Below are 16651 nucleotides of genomic sequence, written 5' to 3'. Positions count from 1 at the left end.
GTCTTCTCTATTGAGGCCATGACCTTTGTAGAGAGATACAAACCTCCTTGCGTGGTCGTCTGCATCCTCGGAGGAGAGTCCCTTCAAGGTAGGAAACTTTATGTTCACCTTGGTCAGAATACTTGTCAACTCCTCCATTGAGGCTGGTGCAGGAGCTGCTTGTAACATAGTTGGTGTAGAGTGTATTGGGGGAGGGGACAAGGGTGGTGGGGAGCTGGTGGAGGGAGATGCCGAAGGGGGTAGGGGAAGTGGAGGTGGAGGACTTCGATTCGGTAAGAAAGGTTGACGCTTCCTATGGTAGTATTTAAGAGGACTCTGTAGTGGGCTTTGTCGATCTTTGGACTGCCTTGTATGTGTCATGTAGTAGCAACAGACCCACCCAAGCATTGGGCACGAAGACCTTCAACTTAGTGGACACTGGACCAGACTCGACTAGACCAGGCTAGATCGACTACTCCGCTAGACCAGGGTGAGTGGCTAGACCACTGAGCTAGACCAGGATGAGTGACCAGACCAGCTGGTCGAGGGCTAAGCTGGACGAGACCAGCTAGACCAAGCTGGTCAAGGCGAAGCTGGACTAGACCAATCTAGACCAGCAGACTGGCATAGGCGAGGGGCTTCAACCAGCTAACTCCTCCACCTTTACGCTCAACGGAGTGAGACTTTAATTAAGGTCTCACAGACGTGCCAAAAATGAGAGCACTTGTAGCAGGAAAAGTGCATCGTGCTCTCTACAGTGGGTGCTCCTCATTGCAATATGCGTGAAACCTCATTCAACCACAGAAAGAAAACATCACACAACAAAGGAAAAATCAACTCAGATACACAACAGTAGACTCAGTACTCCATAGAACTCGACTAACTCATGGAACCAATACAGACGTTGGCTGGCAGCACACGCAGCTCCAAGCCCAGGACTCACAGTACAATGGGGTGGTCGAGGCTTCAATATGAAGGGAGAGTGCAGATGTGCGGTTGTGGATCCAACACTCGAGACTCAAGACGCTAGACCATAGAAAGTAGATAATGCCATACATAGTTTTTTCTAACGTCAACCATGCGGCATACGCGGGCGGGTATGGAAGCCTGCCACAAGCCCGGTTCAGGACCCTTGAAGATTCCATACGTGGGATACCATACGGCACCCTAAAAAACACTAGAGAGTAGCACAAAAACCACAGAATGCAAGTTTAAACTTTAAAACACTAGAGAGCATTGGAGCAACACAAAACCACAAAACAGATTAAAACTTTAAAGTTTGAAGTTTAAACATCATAGACAATTAAATTTTGCCAGATTATTAAATTCGCTGCCCCATGTATGGAAAAGGCAATCATACATCAATCGTGCTCGTACGCGTCCGGAAGCATGGTTGGCCAATCGGGCGCGTGAGAAAAAAACTATGATGCCATATATGACGACTAGAACCAACTACACATATATACAATCATAAAGAGCCACCAACGGCTAGCAAAATATCCCAGTCCAGCTAAGTCTATCTCCAAAGTGTGGTGGTGGTGATCTGGCCACGGTGTCCACTAGACCACCACCCGTATCACTTCCACATCACTACCCAGGCGAGAGTTTGTCCACCAAGACCAACTATAATTGTAACTCTTGTCCTGTGCCAGTGGCACTATAGCCCTACTACACCTCACACATGGCTCGGTTGAACATTACTGCAAGAAGCTCTGTAAGCATATCCTAGCATGTATAAAGTGCTCGGCCATCAATCCATCTTTTTTGCTTTACATCACATTTTGGCATTAGTAAGGATCTTACTTTAATTTCTAGAGCCCTCTTAGTGTTCAAATGGTTAAATCCATTAAAGCACATGAAAGTAATCGTGTTTCTACTTTTGGAATGCTTATAATGGTATATGGTATATTCAATTTGTGGTTGGTGTAAGAACATTAGTCCATTTTGTTAGTGTTCAAATGGTTAAATCCGTTAAACTGCATGAAGGTATGTGTGTTTCTTCTCTTGGAATGCTTGTAATGGTAAATGGTATATTCAATTTGTGGTTGGTGCAAGCACATTTAGTATATTTTGTTAGCTATGACATCCCTAATCATGGCAACAATGCCCATGACGCCATGGACATTGTATTTAGATCCTAATAAAACTTACCTTGTAAAATTAGTGAGCTGACTTTCTACCAAGCTCAGCCATGATAGAGGCTAGAATTTTTTAGGTACTGAAGATGATGATCATTCATTTCTTGTTCGGGCATAGGCAGTGGAATTGAGGATCTATGTCTCTATTTTTGATGTAAAGTGTGTTGTGTAATGCTTCATTGCAGGTATTTACATTGTAGCATCTTATTTTCAGTTTATTACTTATTTCAAAATTAAGAAAATTTGCAACTTTCTGGTATATCCACGTCGTTGTAAGAATTTGAACTTTAGGAATCAAATTTCTGCACTTTGTCTCATGTGTTCTATAAGCTTGCCTCTTTTGTTTCTAAAATCTTTATTGTTGTCTATATATATACATGCATGTACACATGTTGGTATGTCTATATCTTGGGGCGTGCATGCGCGTGTGCGCTGGAGCGTGTGTGGGTACATCTCTCCCCTTGGGTACACTTACCACACAAGTTCACAAAGCTCCTTCAAATGTCCTTTTTGTGAAGTTTATTGGATGCAACACAGATGACAGAAAGAGCCCTAGCTAGATTTATACCACGGATGCCATAGCTAGATTTTGTTAGCAAAGTCTTTGGATACAAAAGATTTTGTTAGCAAAGTCTTTGGATACAAAAGATTTGAAGTCCATTTGTCTTTTGACTTGTACATCTTATTAAAGTGAAAAAACTGACTGCATTTCTCCTCTCAAAGGCAATGTGTCCATTTTAAATTGTAGGTTGCAGATGCAATGCTCCTTGCAGACTAGTTACTTTAATTTCTGGGGATTTTCTTGAGAGGCAAGAAGTTAGTACTCACCAGAAACCTTGTTCCTAACCAATGAGAAAAAGGAACAAAAAAAAGGAGGATTTTCCAATTTTTACACCAAGTTATGCCAGTTTTCTTTAAACACAAGCTTGAAGTCTAGCCAGGATTTTATTATCTTAACCGATGAAAAATACACTTGGTTTTTGGTGAAAACTGCTAGAGTTGCTGTTTGAGCAATAACTTTTAGGAGACATGTTCTAGGAGTATGGAAATCCAAGATAAATATTTGAATTCTGAAATAGACTCGTTTGAGCTCTTTCAAGTTAGATGTTTTTTGGGATGTTATGACCTGAGTAGCATCTTCCTAGGGGCCACGCTTATGAGATGAGGTGCTAGAACGCTGGGGAGTTTTTTAGAATTTTCAAGGGAGTATCTACAATGTCATTTCCTTTTTCTTCACAAGCTCCACCAGATTAATTCAAACCTGACTTTGTAATTAATTCCAAGACACTCGTCGTTAGCTAGTTGCTGGATCTAGACCTTGAGTAGCTTTGCTTGAATTGTGTAAATGGGGTTTCTTGTAGCATTCAGCTCTTTAAATGGGAAGTTAAATAAGCTCTAGTTAGTAGTGATACACTTTTCCTTTGCTTTACCAGTACTTTTGTCATTAATTGGTTCCAAAATGAGAATGATTTTATCAGGTATTGCAAGAGGTTGCGGCTGGCAAGCACTGGGGGCTTTTATCAACCTTAGTTCCTTCTATATTGTGGCTTTGCCAGTTGGTGCTTGTCTAGGATTTCTCACTCCATTGCAAGCACGGGTAAGCAAGCAAAAATGTGCTCTTGATATCTAAATCCTCCATGTGCTTTTGAAAAGGTCATCTTTACAATCGAATATTGATAAAAGGTTCTTGATATGATAGTGCCCTGCTATTAGAATTTGAAAACTCATCATCATTTGCTGAAAGTTCTTGAAAGAAATGCCTATTTTTTTCTTGATGTAGCTTCTTTTTATTGTTTTAGGGTTTATGGATAGGAGTCATCTGTGGGCCATTTGTACAAGTTTGCTTACTTGGATTGATGACTTGGACAGCAAAGTGGGACAAAGAGGTAAGTTTATTTCTTCTACGTATGATTCCATCTAGCAAGTTACTAGAGCAATAGAAAGGTAGATCATGGAAGGTCTATGAAAGGCCAAACTGGCCTTTGAGACAAATCAAAATGCATGATAGTGCATGCCCTTAATGCCAAAAAAGTGTGAAGATATGATGCCCACAAGATGGCTAATGATGTCATTGTTGTCTATCTATGGCCAGCCTAGGGAAACTAGTTGGTGGCAGTGAAGTATGTAGGTTTTCTATGCACAAGGTGTTGAACCAAAAGGTGCCATCAGTTGTAGAGGATCTTTAATTGTTAGCCTCTGTTTTGGAGTCATTCGTTTCTGAATTTAGAGGGGAGACAGCTTGAAGTGAGGTCTCATGTTGATAGGGCTGAAATTGTGGTCCCATTTCGTCTCTACTTCAGTGGACTTCTTGTAGATATTTGGATGTGGACTTGGTCAAAAGTTTGATATTTGCATGTGGGTCTGTTAATTCTCCATGTTGCACAAACATGACATGACATTGGCCAAACAAGTACATAAAAAAACATAACGCATACTTACTCTCTCTCTCTCTCTCTCATAGGTCATTTTGGCCTTTTGAAGACGTTAATATATCATTTCATTTCATTTCATTTCTCTCCATCCGTTTCTATTTTCCCCTCAACAGGAACGCTCTCCATGAGGATCGTCTCATGGAACATGCAGGGATTAGGTGAGCCCCAGTTTCAGCGCCAGAGGGGTCGATTACGTGAGGAACTTCAGCGTTGCCTTGTGGGAGGAGAGGTTGATCTTCTTATGCTACAGGAGCGTCATCTGTGTGAGAGCCGCATTAGACGATGTGGTCAGCTTCTGCGTGGGCGATATGAGACATTTTGGTCAACTGCATTTGGACCTGGTGGTATCTAGGGAGGGATATGGATGACTATTGCGGACTCTTGGCAGCAGGCCATTGTGGATAGAGGTATTATTGTGCCTGGCAGGGTTCAGTGGATTACTATGTAGGTTCAGGGTTGCCTCTTGGGCTTCCTAAACATTTATGCGCCCAATGTGGCAAGTGCACGTGCAGAGTTTTGGTCTCACATTGTAGAGTCTCTGCCGTAGGCAGAGCAATTGTGCATTGGGGGTGACTTCAACATGCTGGAGTAGCTTGCCCCACAGGAGTGGAGCAGTGAGCGGGAGGTGTGTTGGGAGCTCATCTGTGGCCTGACACTCTGGTTCATTTGGCGGGCAATCTGCTTCCGTATCTTCGAGGCTCGCCTTGTGCCACCAGCGAAGACTGTTCGAGATTTTTGGCTGGAGTTGCTCCATACTCTCAGGGGACAGTTCGGGAGACTTTAGGGCAGCTCTGACTGCATGCAGGAGCACAAAGAGGAGTTCCTTCGACTCAGACTCCTTGGGCCTTTCTTCACCATGGTCCGGGGTGAGCTCAGATGGCACTACCGTCCACCTATGTGGCTTTTCCCTTCTCCCATCTCTTGATTTAGCCCTCATTGTACATATGCTGTTTTTTCATCGGGAGAGTCTCCCCTTATGGTTGATGTAGCCCTCTCTAGTTGAGGTGGTTGTAGCCCTATGGCCAGTTTTATGAACTAATAGAAGGATTTTTTTCTTGGAAAAAAAACGTTGAAGATGCGGAAGCGTAGAGACCAAGGGGAGAAAGCAAAAGAGAGAGAGAGAGAGAGAGAGAGAGAGAGAGAGAGAGAGAGAGAGAGAGAGAGAGAGAGAGAGACTCTGAACCAACCAACCTTAGAAACGAATTGATACTTGTACAATGGGGGCAATGGGTTACACATAGACCACCTCAATAAATTTCCCTACCTAGACTTTGACAAATAAGTAAAATAAATACCTAAAAGCCAAAATAAATAATGGGATCACTTTGGGCAATTCACTTGAGATGCCAAAACTCAACACTCTCTCTGCAGCTCATAATGGACGTAAATAGTGAGACCAAGTCGATGAAGAAGCTACCATGGATACCCCAGAAGCGGTGGACTACTCGATACACTTCAGTTTTGCTACCCTCAACTTTTTACCTTAGAAGAATGCCATCTTGAGCATCGGTTGCCTTTAGAAAACTGAATTTTAGACCACACTACGTCCAACAATCCCCATTGGTGAACAGTGAATACATCATGTCCAAGCTTTCTAGATAATGAACTTTGAAACACATCTTGTCCATAATCAGACCAACAACAATGAATTGGTCTTATCCATAGTGTTTTAGATACGTCGATTGGTTCCTTGGCAGATGCATGTGCCTTGAACTCGGACCCACGGGTTCAAACACCGATAACTTGAACTCCAACACAAGGGTCCAAATTAATTATACGGAGCACTCTTTGCCACTCACAAGCCTCTCTTTGGTTGAAGCTAGTGGCGGCAACTGCCCTCTGACTAGAAATCTGATATCGTGGCCACTATGGTTGTCACCATGTGTGCCATGCCGATCTCCTCTATCAAATCTCTATTACCGTTATCTCTGTTCAGCTTGCCTTTGTCTTTGTCTTCTTGCTTTTAGCTTCACAATCTCGAGCCAAACAGATTGACGTTTTCCTTGAGAACTTCACTAGTGCATAGGCTGCTTACTGGGCGACAGTTGATGATCTTTCCATAGCCGTGTGTTAGTTTTGGTTTATCTTTGCTTCTCGAGACCGACCTGTTAGTTGGTCGCCGTGATCGGACGTATGCAGCGTAGCTGTCGTTCACTAACATAATATGTCAATACTCAGGGAAGCGACTCGGATGGGGCACGGAGACTCTTTGAGGTTGTCAATCTCAAGAAATGAACCTAACAAGCAAACACACTAACTCAACAAGCAACCACCACTCAATGATTAGGAAATCTGCCTATGTCCTTTCTCACCGCTCTAGGCCGTCACGCCATTTCGGCACGCAAACAAAGTCGAAATGCAACGAAACTTTAGGAGGAGGTCTATCCTACCAAGTTTGGTCGCAATCTGACAAGGTACCAAAATCACAATCCATCACGATCAAGGTCCGGAAAACTGCAACCGAACATGCCAAAAAGGTCGCCCTATGGTCTAGGAACACTCTCATATAGTTGAAACATCAAAAAACAGTGATTTAGGCACTCAAATATGAAAATTAGGTTCACCAACGCGTAGTCACGAACCTCAAATAAAACTAACAATGCTTATACTTAATTGAAAGAGCATGGAAAGAGAAACATAATGCAAGTTTTAAAATTGAAAACGGATTACCCATTCATTAGCGATGTTAATTACAAGTTGGAGTTTTGTAGTCGCTTGAGCGTACGTACAACAGAGCTTATTTCTCCTCAAAAGATAAGCCTCCCTTTTCACATTAAGGTTATTGACTTTTATACCTAGAGCTTTCTAAATGGCCAAAGGACGGCTCACATGGGCCTTTACACATATCATTTACAACTCAAGGAATCGACTTGCTACTGGATTTACACACAATGTAGCTACACTAGCTCGGAAAAATAATAGAGTACAAATGTGGTTTCCGACAAGGTGGGGCGCCCATTAAGTCAATCCGCCAACATTTCTCCCCGTCCTAGCTCGTGTCGTCCCTTGACACGACCAATTACAATCTTGTTGTTAGGATTGTCTTGTGTGTCTTTAAGGTTGGTCTTTAACTTTGAAAGTGCTTTGTTGTTGATGACGCTCGGCCCTTCCTTGAGTGATTTATATTTGATGTGTTGTTATTGATACATGAGTTGAGCTTTGATTGTTGGGGAGCATATGTAAGTACCTAGTTCTACACCCACTATTGGGCACTGATGATGTTAGTGGGGATGTCGTGGTATTTAGTCAAAACTATGCATGATGGAGCTGATGGTTATATTGTCTTGTGGGTGACTACCATAGGTCTATACCTTCCACTTTCCTTCAAGGGTGACTTTGGGCTTATCCTGGATTCATCTAGGTATATATATATTTGATTGTTGAGGTAACCGTGCATCTTGTTGTGCATTCTCCTCTTTGTTGTTAGTCTTGGTTGTGAAGATGGATTTTGATTTGTCTCTTTGTGGAGACTTAGTTGCTTTCAGTCGTGGACTTGGTGATGGATTTGCCTCCACTGCAATGCTAGCCCTTTGCAATTTTGAAGCAGTGTGCAAGCTCCTTCTGATTGTTGTGGATAGCTCTCTTTGTGAATTTGTCATTGCTTGTCGTTGTAGGTCATTGTTTAACTTACCAGTGTTTGATGGAGATTTTGTTGGTCTTGAAGGTAAGATTTTCTCTTGAGAGGTAGTGGAGACTTGTAGCTGTTGCTCTGATTCGCTGATTCTTGACTTGGGTAGCCATTTCCTTATTGATGATGTAGAAGGAATATATACAAGAAGATAGTGTCGAGTGTTTCTAGATTAGGGTATGAAACATGGATGAACAAAGGGAAAAAACCCGGTGGGAAAAAAGTGCGTTTGGTATCGCTCTTATTGGAGTTGAGCATTTGAACTTGAAGTACCTATTTATGCAAGGCGAGTGCTTGGGAGAAATAAAGGAGGAGTACCTAATGCAAGTGCCAATTATGGGACACTCTATATGCATATGAGAAATTTTATATCCAAGAAGGGTTTTTGATGTAGAAGCCATTCAAACCTCATTGTGCTCAGTGCGTGAGTGTCTTTTGGAGGATTTCCTCCTTCACTTCACCAGACTTAATATACATAGACTTTGACTCTTGTGCTCACCTATACCAGCATGAGCAACACAACATAAATATGCTCAACTCCTCCAGCTTGAGTAGTACCTGAATAGCTAAGACTCTTAGAATACAAAGAATATTACTTGAAGCTTTGGGACTAACGTCTCGCTCATTTAATGGCTTAGCTGCCCGACTCTGATTTTTATGCTATGTATTTTCAATGGCGACTTGGATGTATGTGTTTAAAGCCAGAAACCGAATTCCATAAGTTTTTGAAAATTTAGGCCTCTTTCATTATGTTGGCCTATGGATGCCACCATTTTGTCCAGTAGGTTGGCATACTTCGGCTCCTCTTGACTTACTTGTCGTGTGTTGACACTGCTATGTGAATAAGTTCTTTGGATGTTGTAGTGATTGATGGCACCTTTGCTTTATCTCCCATGAGAAGCGGTTGTAGATGTGTGCGGGTTCTTTGTGATTGAGTTCCCACTAGTGATTTCGGAACCCACCTTGTCTTTGGTCCCTGTGTGACCGCTCTTTGCATTTTGCTCCGTTTGCTTGATCTTGATGAACACCGGTCTTCGGTATCCATATCAGATTATTTCCGTTGTAGAAGCTTTTGTAGTTGAAGACGAGGTATCCATAGGTATCCATTTAGAGTTCGTAGCACCCTCAGTTGTAACTGGCTTCTATTGGCTCTTGGTTGTCATTGTTGCTTACCTTTGGTTGGAGCCTTGTGCTACATGACTGCTGATCTTTGTTGTTCCAGGTTAGAGCTGCTACTTTAAGTAACCATATTTGAGTGTTACCTTCATAAAATCCTTGTGAACTAGAATCATCCATTGCTGCACCTGTCTTTGTTGGGTAGCTTTGTTGAAGTCCGACTTCAGCACCCATATTTGTCGTATTGTTTGCTTGTTTGAAGGTCTTCGCTTTTGCCTTTTGTGGTCGTTCTTTCTCTTGCTTGAGGTGGGTGTCATCCGTTGATAGCTTGGTTTTGTGCTTTGTAGAACTTTGTGCTTTTGAGCCCAAACATAAGCGTTTTCTTGGACGTAGCTCTGAGCAGTGATTGACTCATTTGATGCTACTCACCCTATCACCTTCGATTGTTGGGGTTGATTTTGTGCTCGGTGTATCCAAACTGGATCTTTCACTTTGATGTGCTTTTTGGATACCAACACTTCGTTGATTCTCTTCGGCTTCTTCTGGAGGCTTTTTTGTGATGGAAACTTTGGTTGATAAACTTTTTGCTTCGGTTTCCATTGCATTGTCGATGGTGTGGCTTTTGATGTAGAGGCTACACAGGAGGTTTGATGGTGGCTCGTTGAAGGTAAAGTTGACTTGTGAGTTTGATCTACTTCAGTGTTTGCTTTAGCTTTACCTTTATCTGCAATGGTTGGCTGCTTCATTTTTGCATGGATTTGAGATGCTTCTGAGGATTTCTTTGTTGTTGTTGTTGAAACTGTTGGTTGTTGTCGAAAGAAGATGTTCATATAGCTTTTAGTCAAGATTAGGCTCTCTTTGATGTGATGGGAATCGATTATGTAGAAAGTGTCCTTGAACTCCCCAATACTCAACTTGAGTATGGATTTTGCCACGCCAAAGCCAGGAACTTGTGAATTAGAACTTGTGTACACTGTTTCCTCTAGCTCGGTGATTGGTGGCGTTCCCATTATTATTCATGTGCCATACATAAGTCATTAGATTATCGATCACAATTGAACATGTGATTTTAAGTCTTGTTTCTCCGCATATGCTGAATTTGATCATTGTCGGAGACAATCGTTCTTTCACCTTAACCTCGGTCTTCTCTATCTCTTGAGTTCGTTGAAATTCCAATGTGGAACTTGGAAATGTTGCTTCTTTCTTTTTGTGGTGTCGGCTTCTTTGAAACAATTTTTGTCGATTCTTCAGGTATGTCAATGTTGACATATTCTCGTGGTGGTTTTACTTCTTCCGTTTGTGATTTTGCATCATGATTCCTGTCACAGTTGTTTGTCTTGCTTGTTCTACTCTCACACTCACAAGTTTCATTAGCTTCCTTCAACACCTTTATCGTAAAATAGGGAGTTATGTCATAGCCATGCTCATTACAAAACTTCGTAGTCGTTATTTTGTTTACGCACACATCTAGAGTCGTTAGTATTTGCTCCCATCCAAAGGGTTCGAATAACTTTTTAAAAAATGGCTCCTTTATATAGTACTCATCTTCTACCAATTGATCTAAGATACATCTTCCTTTCTCGGGTCTCCACATTTTGATGCTCCGCACATCCAAACATGTGATGGCTTCATCAACCAAGCAGGCAATCGTGTTCCGGATTCCGTAGTTACATCAAAGTCTTGTACTGGGTTCGATTTACGTCTCTGGAACTATGGTCCTTTGTACTGACCCGCCTTTTTACACCCTTATGCCGCAAGTAGAGGTGGTCATAGCCCCAATCTTCGACCATTTTGAGTTGATGCATGAATGGCCGTTACAAAATAACCTCAAAGTTGTTGCCTTTTCCAAAGTCGATTACAACAAAAGTGTGGTTGTACTCTATTCTGCAAGAGGATACATTAATTTGTTTCAGCATCTCTAAGGGTCTCTCTACATACCCGTCTGCTAGTTGCAACTTCATGGGCGTTTTTCTCAGAGCCGGTCTTTCCCATATCTCTTAGATTTTCTTTGTAGCAATGGCTATTCTAGCCCCACTATTAAGTAAGTCTATCATTTTTACTCCTTTGTACTCTAGTGGTAAGGTGGTGTTCCCTTCTTCTCCTTGCAATAGTCACCCACCTTATTCACTGGTACAGGCTTTGCCTTTAGTCTCTTAGATTGAGTTGTACCCATTTTCTCATCTGCGAGTTTTTCACGTGAAGAGATTTCCAACCCCATCTTTTCCAAGTGCTTGCCCATTTGGCCCCATAGATGCGGTCTAATTTTCAGCAACTCTGAGAGAGAAAGTATGTATTGTATAGGAGAATACATCAATTCATGCAAGCTTTTGGTATCCATCATTTTTGGTGTGGCTTTCCACTGAGAAGGTACCACACCTCTGATTTTGTTTCACGTTGTCCTATGAAGGATAGAAAAGTCTGTAGAGAGTGTGGTTTGTTCTCTTCAGATGCTATAGACCTGGCATCTCCGTATAGAGATCGTATATCTCCTTGGAAAAAATTATATTCCATGTTGATTTCAGGGATGGGTACTGACTGCAAAGTAGCACTACCATCTTTGCGGTTTTTGATCATTTCCCATAAGGATTAAGGCTACGGCTCGTCCACTTCAGCATCTCATGAGACTTTGCCTCGTCCGTAGTGTTCGCTACTATCCTCGTATCCAATGGAATTTCATTTCTTGGTTAACTTGGTTCACCTGTTTTGTTTTCTTTTAGTGCGCTTTTGTCCTCCTTTTTTGCAGAGGCACTACTTGTTCAAGGACGTTCAATATTTCTGGCTGCATTAGAGCTTGGGCTTTCTCTATGAGCCTTCTACATATTTCCATTCGTTTGATTTCAATTTTTGGATGTCGATACGTCAACAATCTTTGTTCTAATGTCTGATTGGGTTTCAGTCTAGCCTCGTAAGCTTGCAACATAGCATTTAATTGCTCATTAACTTTTTCTACCATGACCAAATCTCCCGATGAAATTTTAAATGATTTCTCTTTTTCCGTTTGTTCCCTGTTTTCCTTGTCTTATTTTAACTGATCTTTGGTTTTTTGCAGCTCAGTTTCTAAGGCGGTTTTCTCTTTTAGTCCTTTTGCCTTCATTTTGTCTTGTTTGGCTTTCCAAGATTTTCTTCCAGTTCTCACTGATATGTTCTCAATCTCCTTCTATCCTAGTAGCAGCAGTGACAAACTCCTCTAGAGTGGCTTCAGGTCGAAGACTCTCGAAGTTTTTGTTGTGAAGTCTTGGGAAGAGCCTTCTCCACCCACTTCTTGACCATAAATTCTCCTGGTTGCTGGGGAAGCTTGGCGACAAGGGACTTTGTTTTGGTCATGAGTTCTGATGCCTGCAAAAGTCTCATTTGTTCGGAGCAGTAGGTTTGCCAACTCACTTAAAAGTTTCTCTTACAAGTCATCTGGTTTGAAAGCTTCACGGAACTGCTGCTTTAGAGCTGCCAATCAATGCACTAACAACAATTTATCATGAGGAACTAGAGTCTCTCAGCGAGATGTATCCTCAAGATCCAGACTTCGCCACAATTTGGGCAGATCTTCACGTTGGTTACTCAAGGCCACCTTATTCCATTAGGGATAATACACTATCATCAACAAGCAATATGCATAGCTCAGCCCTTACGACAGAAGGTGATGGATGAAGCACATAATTCTCCTTATGCCGGGCATCGGGGAATTGTTTCCACCACTAGTGCCCTCGAAAGGTATTTCTTTTGGCCAACACTCCGTGCGGACATTGAAAAACATGTACGTGAGTGTTTAGTCTGCCAAAAAGTAAAATATGACAGACATAAAGTTTATGGCAAGCTTCAGCCGCTCCCTGTGCCTAACACGCCATGGGAAAGTATTGCCATGGATTTTATTATGGATCTACCTAGATCCAAGAATGGAAATGGTGCAATCTGTACTATAGTAGGCAGATTCAATAAGCAAGCACATTTTCTTCCAGTAAAGAAGACGATCAAAGCTGATCACATGGCTAGAATATTTCTAGCTCAGATTTTTAAACACCATGGATTGCCAAAGACTATTGTCAGCGATAGAGATCCCCGCATGACTAGTCTATTTTAGCAGGCATTGTTTGAAAACTTGGGAACTAAGCTTGATTTTTCATCAGCTTATCATCCTCAAACAGATGGTCAAAGCGAAATCGCTAATGCCACTGTTTTAGATCTCCTCAAGTGCTATGTTTCGGAACGACAATCCGAATGGGAACAGTACTTTTCAATAGTTGAGTTTGCGTATAATAATACCATACATTCCTCAACTGGTAAAGCTCCCTTCGAAATTATTTATGGGAAGCCACTCTTACTTCCTATTATGGTGATCAAAGAAAACATCTTCGCCGCAGATGAATTTGTGCGCAATATTGATATTGCCCATCAACAAGTAAAGCAAGCGATTCTTCGTACTCAAGAGCAACAGAAGAGAAAAGCAGACAAGCACAGAAGGAATCTCAATCTTGAAAAAGGACAATATGTCCTGCTTCGGTTTGAGAAAGCTAGATTGAAAAAGCGGGTCGGCAAAGGTAAAGTTGTCAAACTTTCCCATAGATTTTACGGCCCTTTCAAAATTACAGATAAAGTCAATGACGTGACTTTCAAATTGGATTTGCCTTCTAACTGGCGCATCCATAATGCTTTTCATGTCAGTCTCCTCCGACCATATGTTGGACCTCCTCCAGTGGCGCTAGTACAAGAAGATCCTCCGGAAGTCGAGGAGACTGAGGAAATCCTTCAACCTGAACAGATAATACACCACTCGGAGAGACAACTCAAGTCGGGGAGTCTACATCGAAAGTATTTAGTCAAGTAAGAGAATTACACTCCTTTAGATGCAAAGTGGATGACTGAGTCCAATCTTAAGGACTACCCAGACATCTTGCACAGTTATGTTGACGCTCTACAGTTGAGGTCAACTGTTTAGAACCAAGAGGGATGTAACTAAGTCAGACTCTGTAAATAATTTATTTATTTACGAGAAAAGAATTATCTAATTAGTTGTGTGCACATCAGAATAGATTTAGCAGTTCTGGGGCCTCAGGTGCGCCCAAGTTTGGGCCAGTGCACCTCAGGGAGACCCTAGCAGAAAATACCCTGAAGCCCTAGCGATTGGGAAATCGGGTCTTCAATGAAGGGGTAGATAGTAGCCTCAGATTTCAGGTTCAGAAAATTACGCGCGCTAGTGTAAGCACAGGAATGAGATGGGGTCCTTAGACTATTAACCCTAAGGCTTGATTATTTTACGGCTTTAGGATAAGTTAGTTAAAAGTATTCTGAAGTGATTTTGCACTGGACCAAATGGCCGGACAAGTGCGAACAGGTAATGCCAGAGCATTGCTGGGACGGCAATGCGCTAGGGAGCAGATAAAGTTTTCATTTGTTGCATCTATGTGTGCAGTTGTGCACTTAATTGCACATTTCATTAACTAGCATAGGATTTTTAAAGTCAAAAGTTGAATGGTTTTTAAATTTTAAAGTAAGTGTGCCACTTGGCACACTTTCCCATGCAATCTCTTTCTCTCTCTCTCTCTCTCTCTCTTCATGCTAGCGTCCCCTCTTCTGGGAGGCTATAAGAGAGCAGTCCCTCCCCCTCTTGCCAGGTTGGCAGTGCACTAACCCCCCCCCCCCCCCCCAAGTTGACCATCCTCTACGCAGTGAAGCTCTCCATTGAAGCTTGAGAGCAACACCTTGCGGTGTATGTGGAGCCTTTGAGCACCCATCACCTAGAACAAAGCCCCTCATGGTTGCATGTAGCTTTGGGAGAAGTTTCATCGCGTAAAGTAGTAGAAAACTCTCTTTCTCCCTTGTCTAGCTGCTGCAAATTCCCTGTTTTCAGCCGCTAATCACTTGTATTAGGGTGAATTTCAGCAAAGTCTTATTAGAATCTCATTCCCCACTACCTACTCTACACATATACCAAGTTTGGAGCATTTCTATCGTGAAAAGGACCTCCATTTTGGCATTGGAACGCACTCCGGTAACAATTTCTGGTTATGTGCAGAAAATTACAGCAAGCGTGTGTGTGTGTGTGTGTGTTTTGCATGTTTCTGTGGTTGGTTAATTGCAGGAATGATTACGTCCAAAGTGACACAGTTAGCGGAAGATAGACCCTCATTCGTGAGAGCTTCCGATGAGTTTTGTGGAAGGTAGACTCTCCCCTACGAGAGCTTCCCAAAATCTCGCAGAAGAGGATAGATCCTCTCAGTAGTCAGAGAGCAGTTCTTCTACTCTCTCAGTCAGAAGCAGAAAAAGGCCAAGAAAGAATAGAGGACGGGCTTTCGCCCTGTTCCTGTGCTTGTAAAGATTCTCCCTTAGTAATAAAGATATTCTCTTTATGGGGGGGGGGGGGGGGACTAGCCCATCTTCTGGTCCCCAATGAAGTGTCAAGCTTTTCCTCTCTCTCTCTCTCTCCAATTCTCTTGAGTATTTGAAGTACAATTAAAAGTCAGTTTATGCTTCCATATTTTTGTGACACCACTTGGTTGGTAGTCGGCCTCATGTTTGCTGGGTTCCCATGGCAGCGGGTCCAGCACGCTCTTTAGATGACTGGATAGAGTTTACGGTCCTGTCAGAGGAGGTGCAGGGTTTCCAACTACAGGGAATGAGAGGGGTGCAGAGCATGTGCCAGGACATCTCAAAGGCAGTTCCAGCTGAGTGGCTCACGCCTCTCGAACCAGTAGCACCCATGTGGATGGGAGCCTTCACACGAATGGAGGTTCTCATCTCAGTCAGGGCCTGCTCAGAGACTGTTCCATCCCTTTTCTTCAAGCTTCAGGGTATGGGACGCTTACAGCGAGTTGCAGTAGAGGCTCCGCAGGTGACAGAGTGCTGTTTTCAAAGGACCAGAGTAGTGGGCATCTGTGGAAGGACTTGTGTCATCGATCCTGACCCAGTAGCTCTTGAGACTGGACACTGGAGGTTGTGGGCTTGAGAGTGCTGTCCACTGGCACGAGTACAGTGGGATCCTGGTGAGTGGCTCTGGAGGGACCCTTTCTCTTTTGCAGACCACCCAGGTGTCCCATTCTTTCAGTACACTTTTCGACTGGGACGTCATATACTAGCAGCACAGAGAGAGGCTCGCCCCGCTGCAGCACCCCATTGGCAGGAGGAGGGTCTCACAGCTGAGTTCTTGGCAGCCTTCTAGAAGAGGTTGTGGGACTCCAGACAGCCGAGGCGATTCACCTTGTTTCAATGGCTGGTCGCACACAGAGCTATAGCAGTTGGGAGCTGGCTAGTGCATAGTGGTCTCTGGGCCGTATGTGCAGCTTGTGACCATCTTGTGGAGAGTCAGCGTCACTGTCTTTGGGACTATCCTTCGGCCCAGCAGGTGGCTTCAAGTTCTTCAGCTGATG

At 42.9% G+C, this 16651-nt stretch overlaps 1 protein-coding gene across 2 annotated transcripts in view; it reads left to right on the top strand.

Annotated features, from left to right (window-relative positions):
• LOC147426641 (protein DETOXIFICATION 16-like) overlaps positions 1-16651 on the top strand; it is a 106139-nt gene that overhangs the window by 41250 nt on the left and 48238 nt on the right. Inside the window, exons 6-7 of one of the 2 annotated variants that reach the window (XM_086499239.1) lie at positions 3596-3714; positions 3917-4003. In XM_086499239.1, the coding sequence (XP_086355365.1) occupies positions 3596-3714; positions 3917-4003 (206 nt within the window). Of the gene's footprint in view, positions 1-3595; positions 3715-3916; positions 4073-16651 lie in introns of those variants that run through there. The other variant, XM_086499240.1, reaches the window with a different exon arrangement.

This window comes from Adiantum capillus-veneris, chromosome 24, assembly GCF_014529385.1.
Source record: "Adiantum capillus-veneris isolate H3 chromosome 24, ASM1452938v2, whole genome shotgun sequence".
Taxonomy (NCBI): domain Eukaryota; kingdom Viridiplantae; phylum Streptophyta; class Polypodiopsida; order Polypodiales; family Pteridaceae; genus Adiantum; species Adiantum capillus-veneris.
Note: the sequence above shows the minus strand (reverse complement) of the source record. Positions and strands in the feature narration are given on the sequence as shown.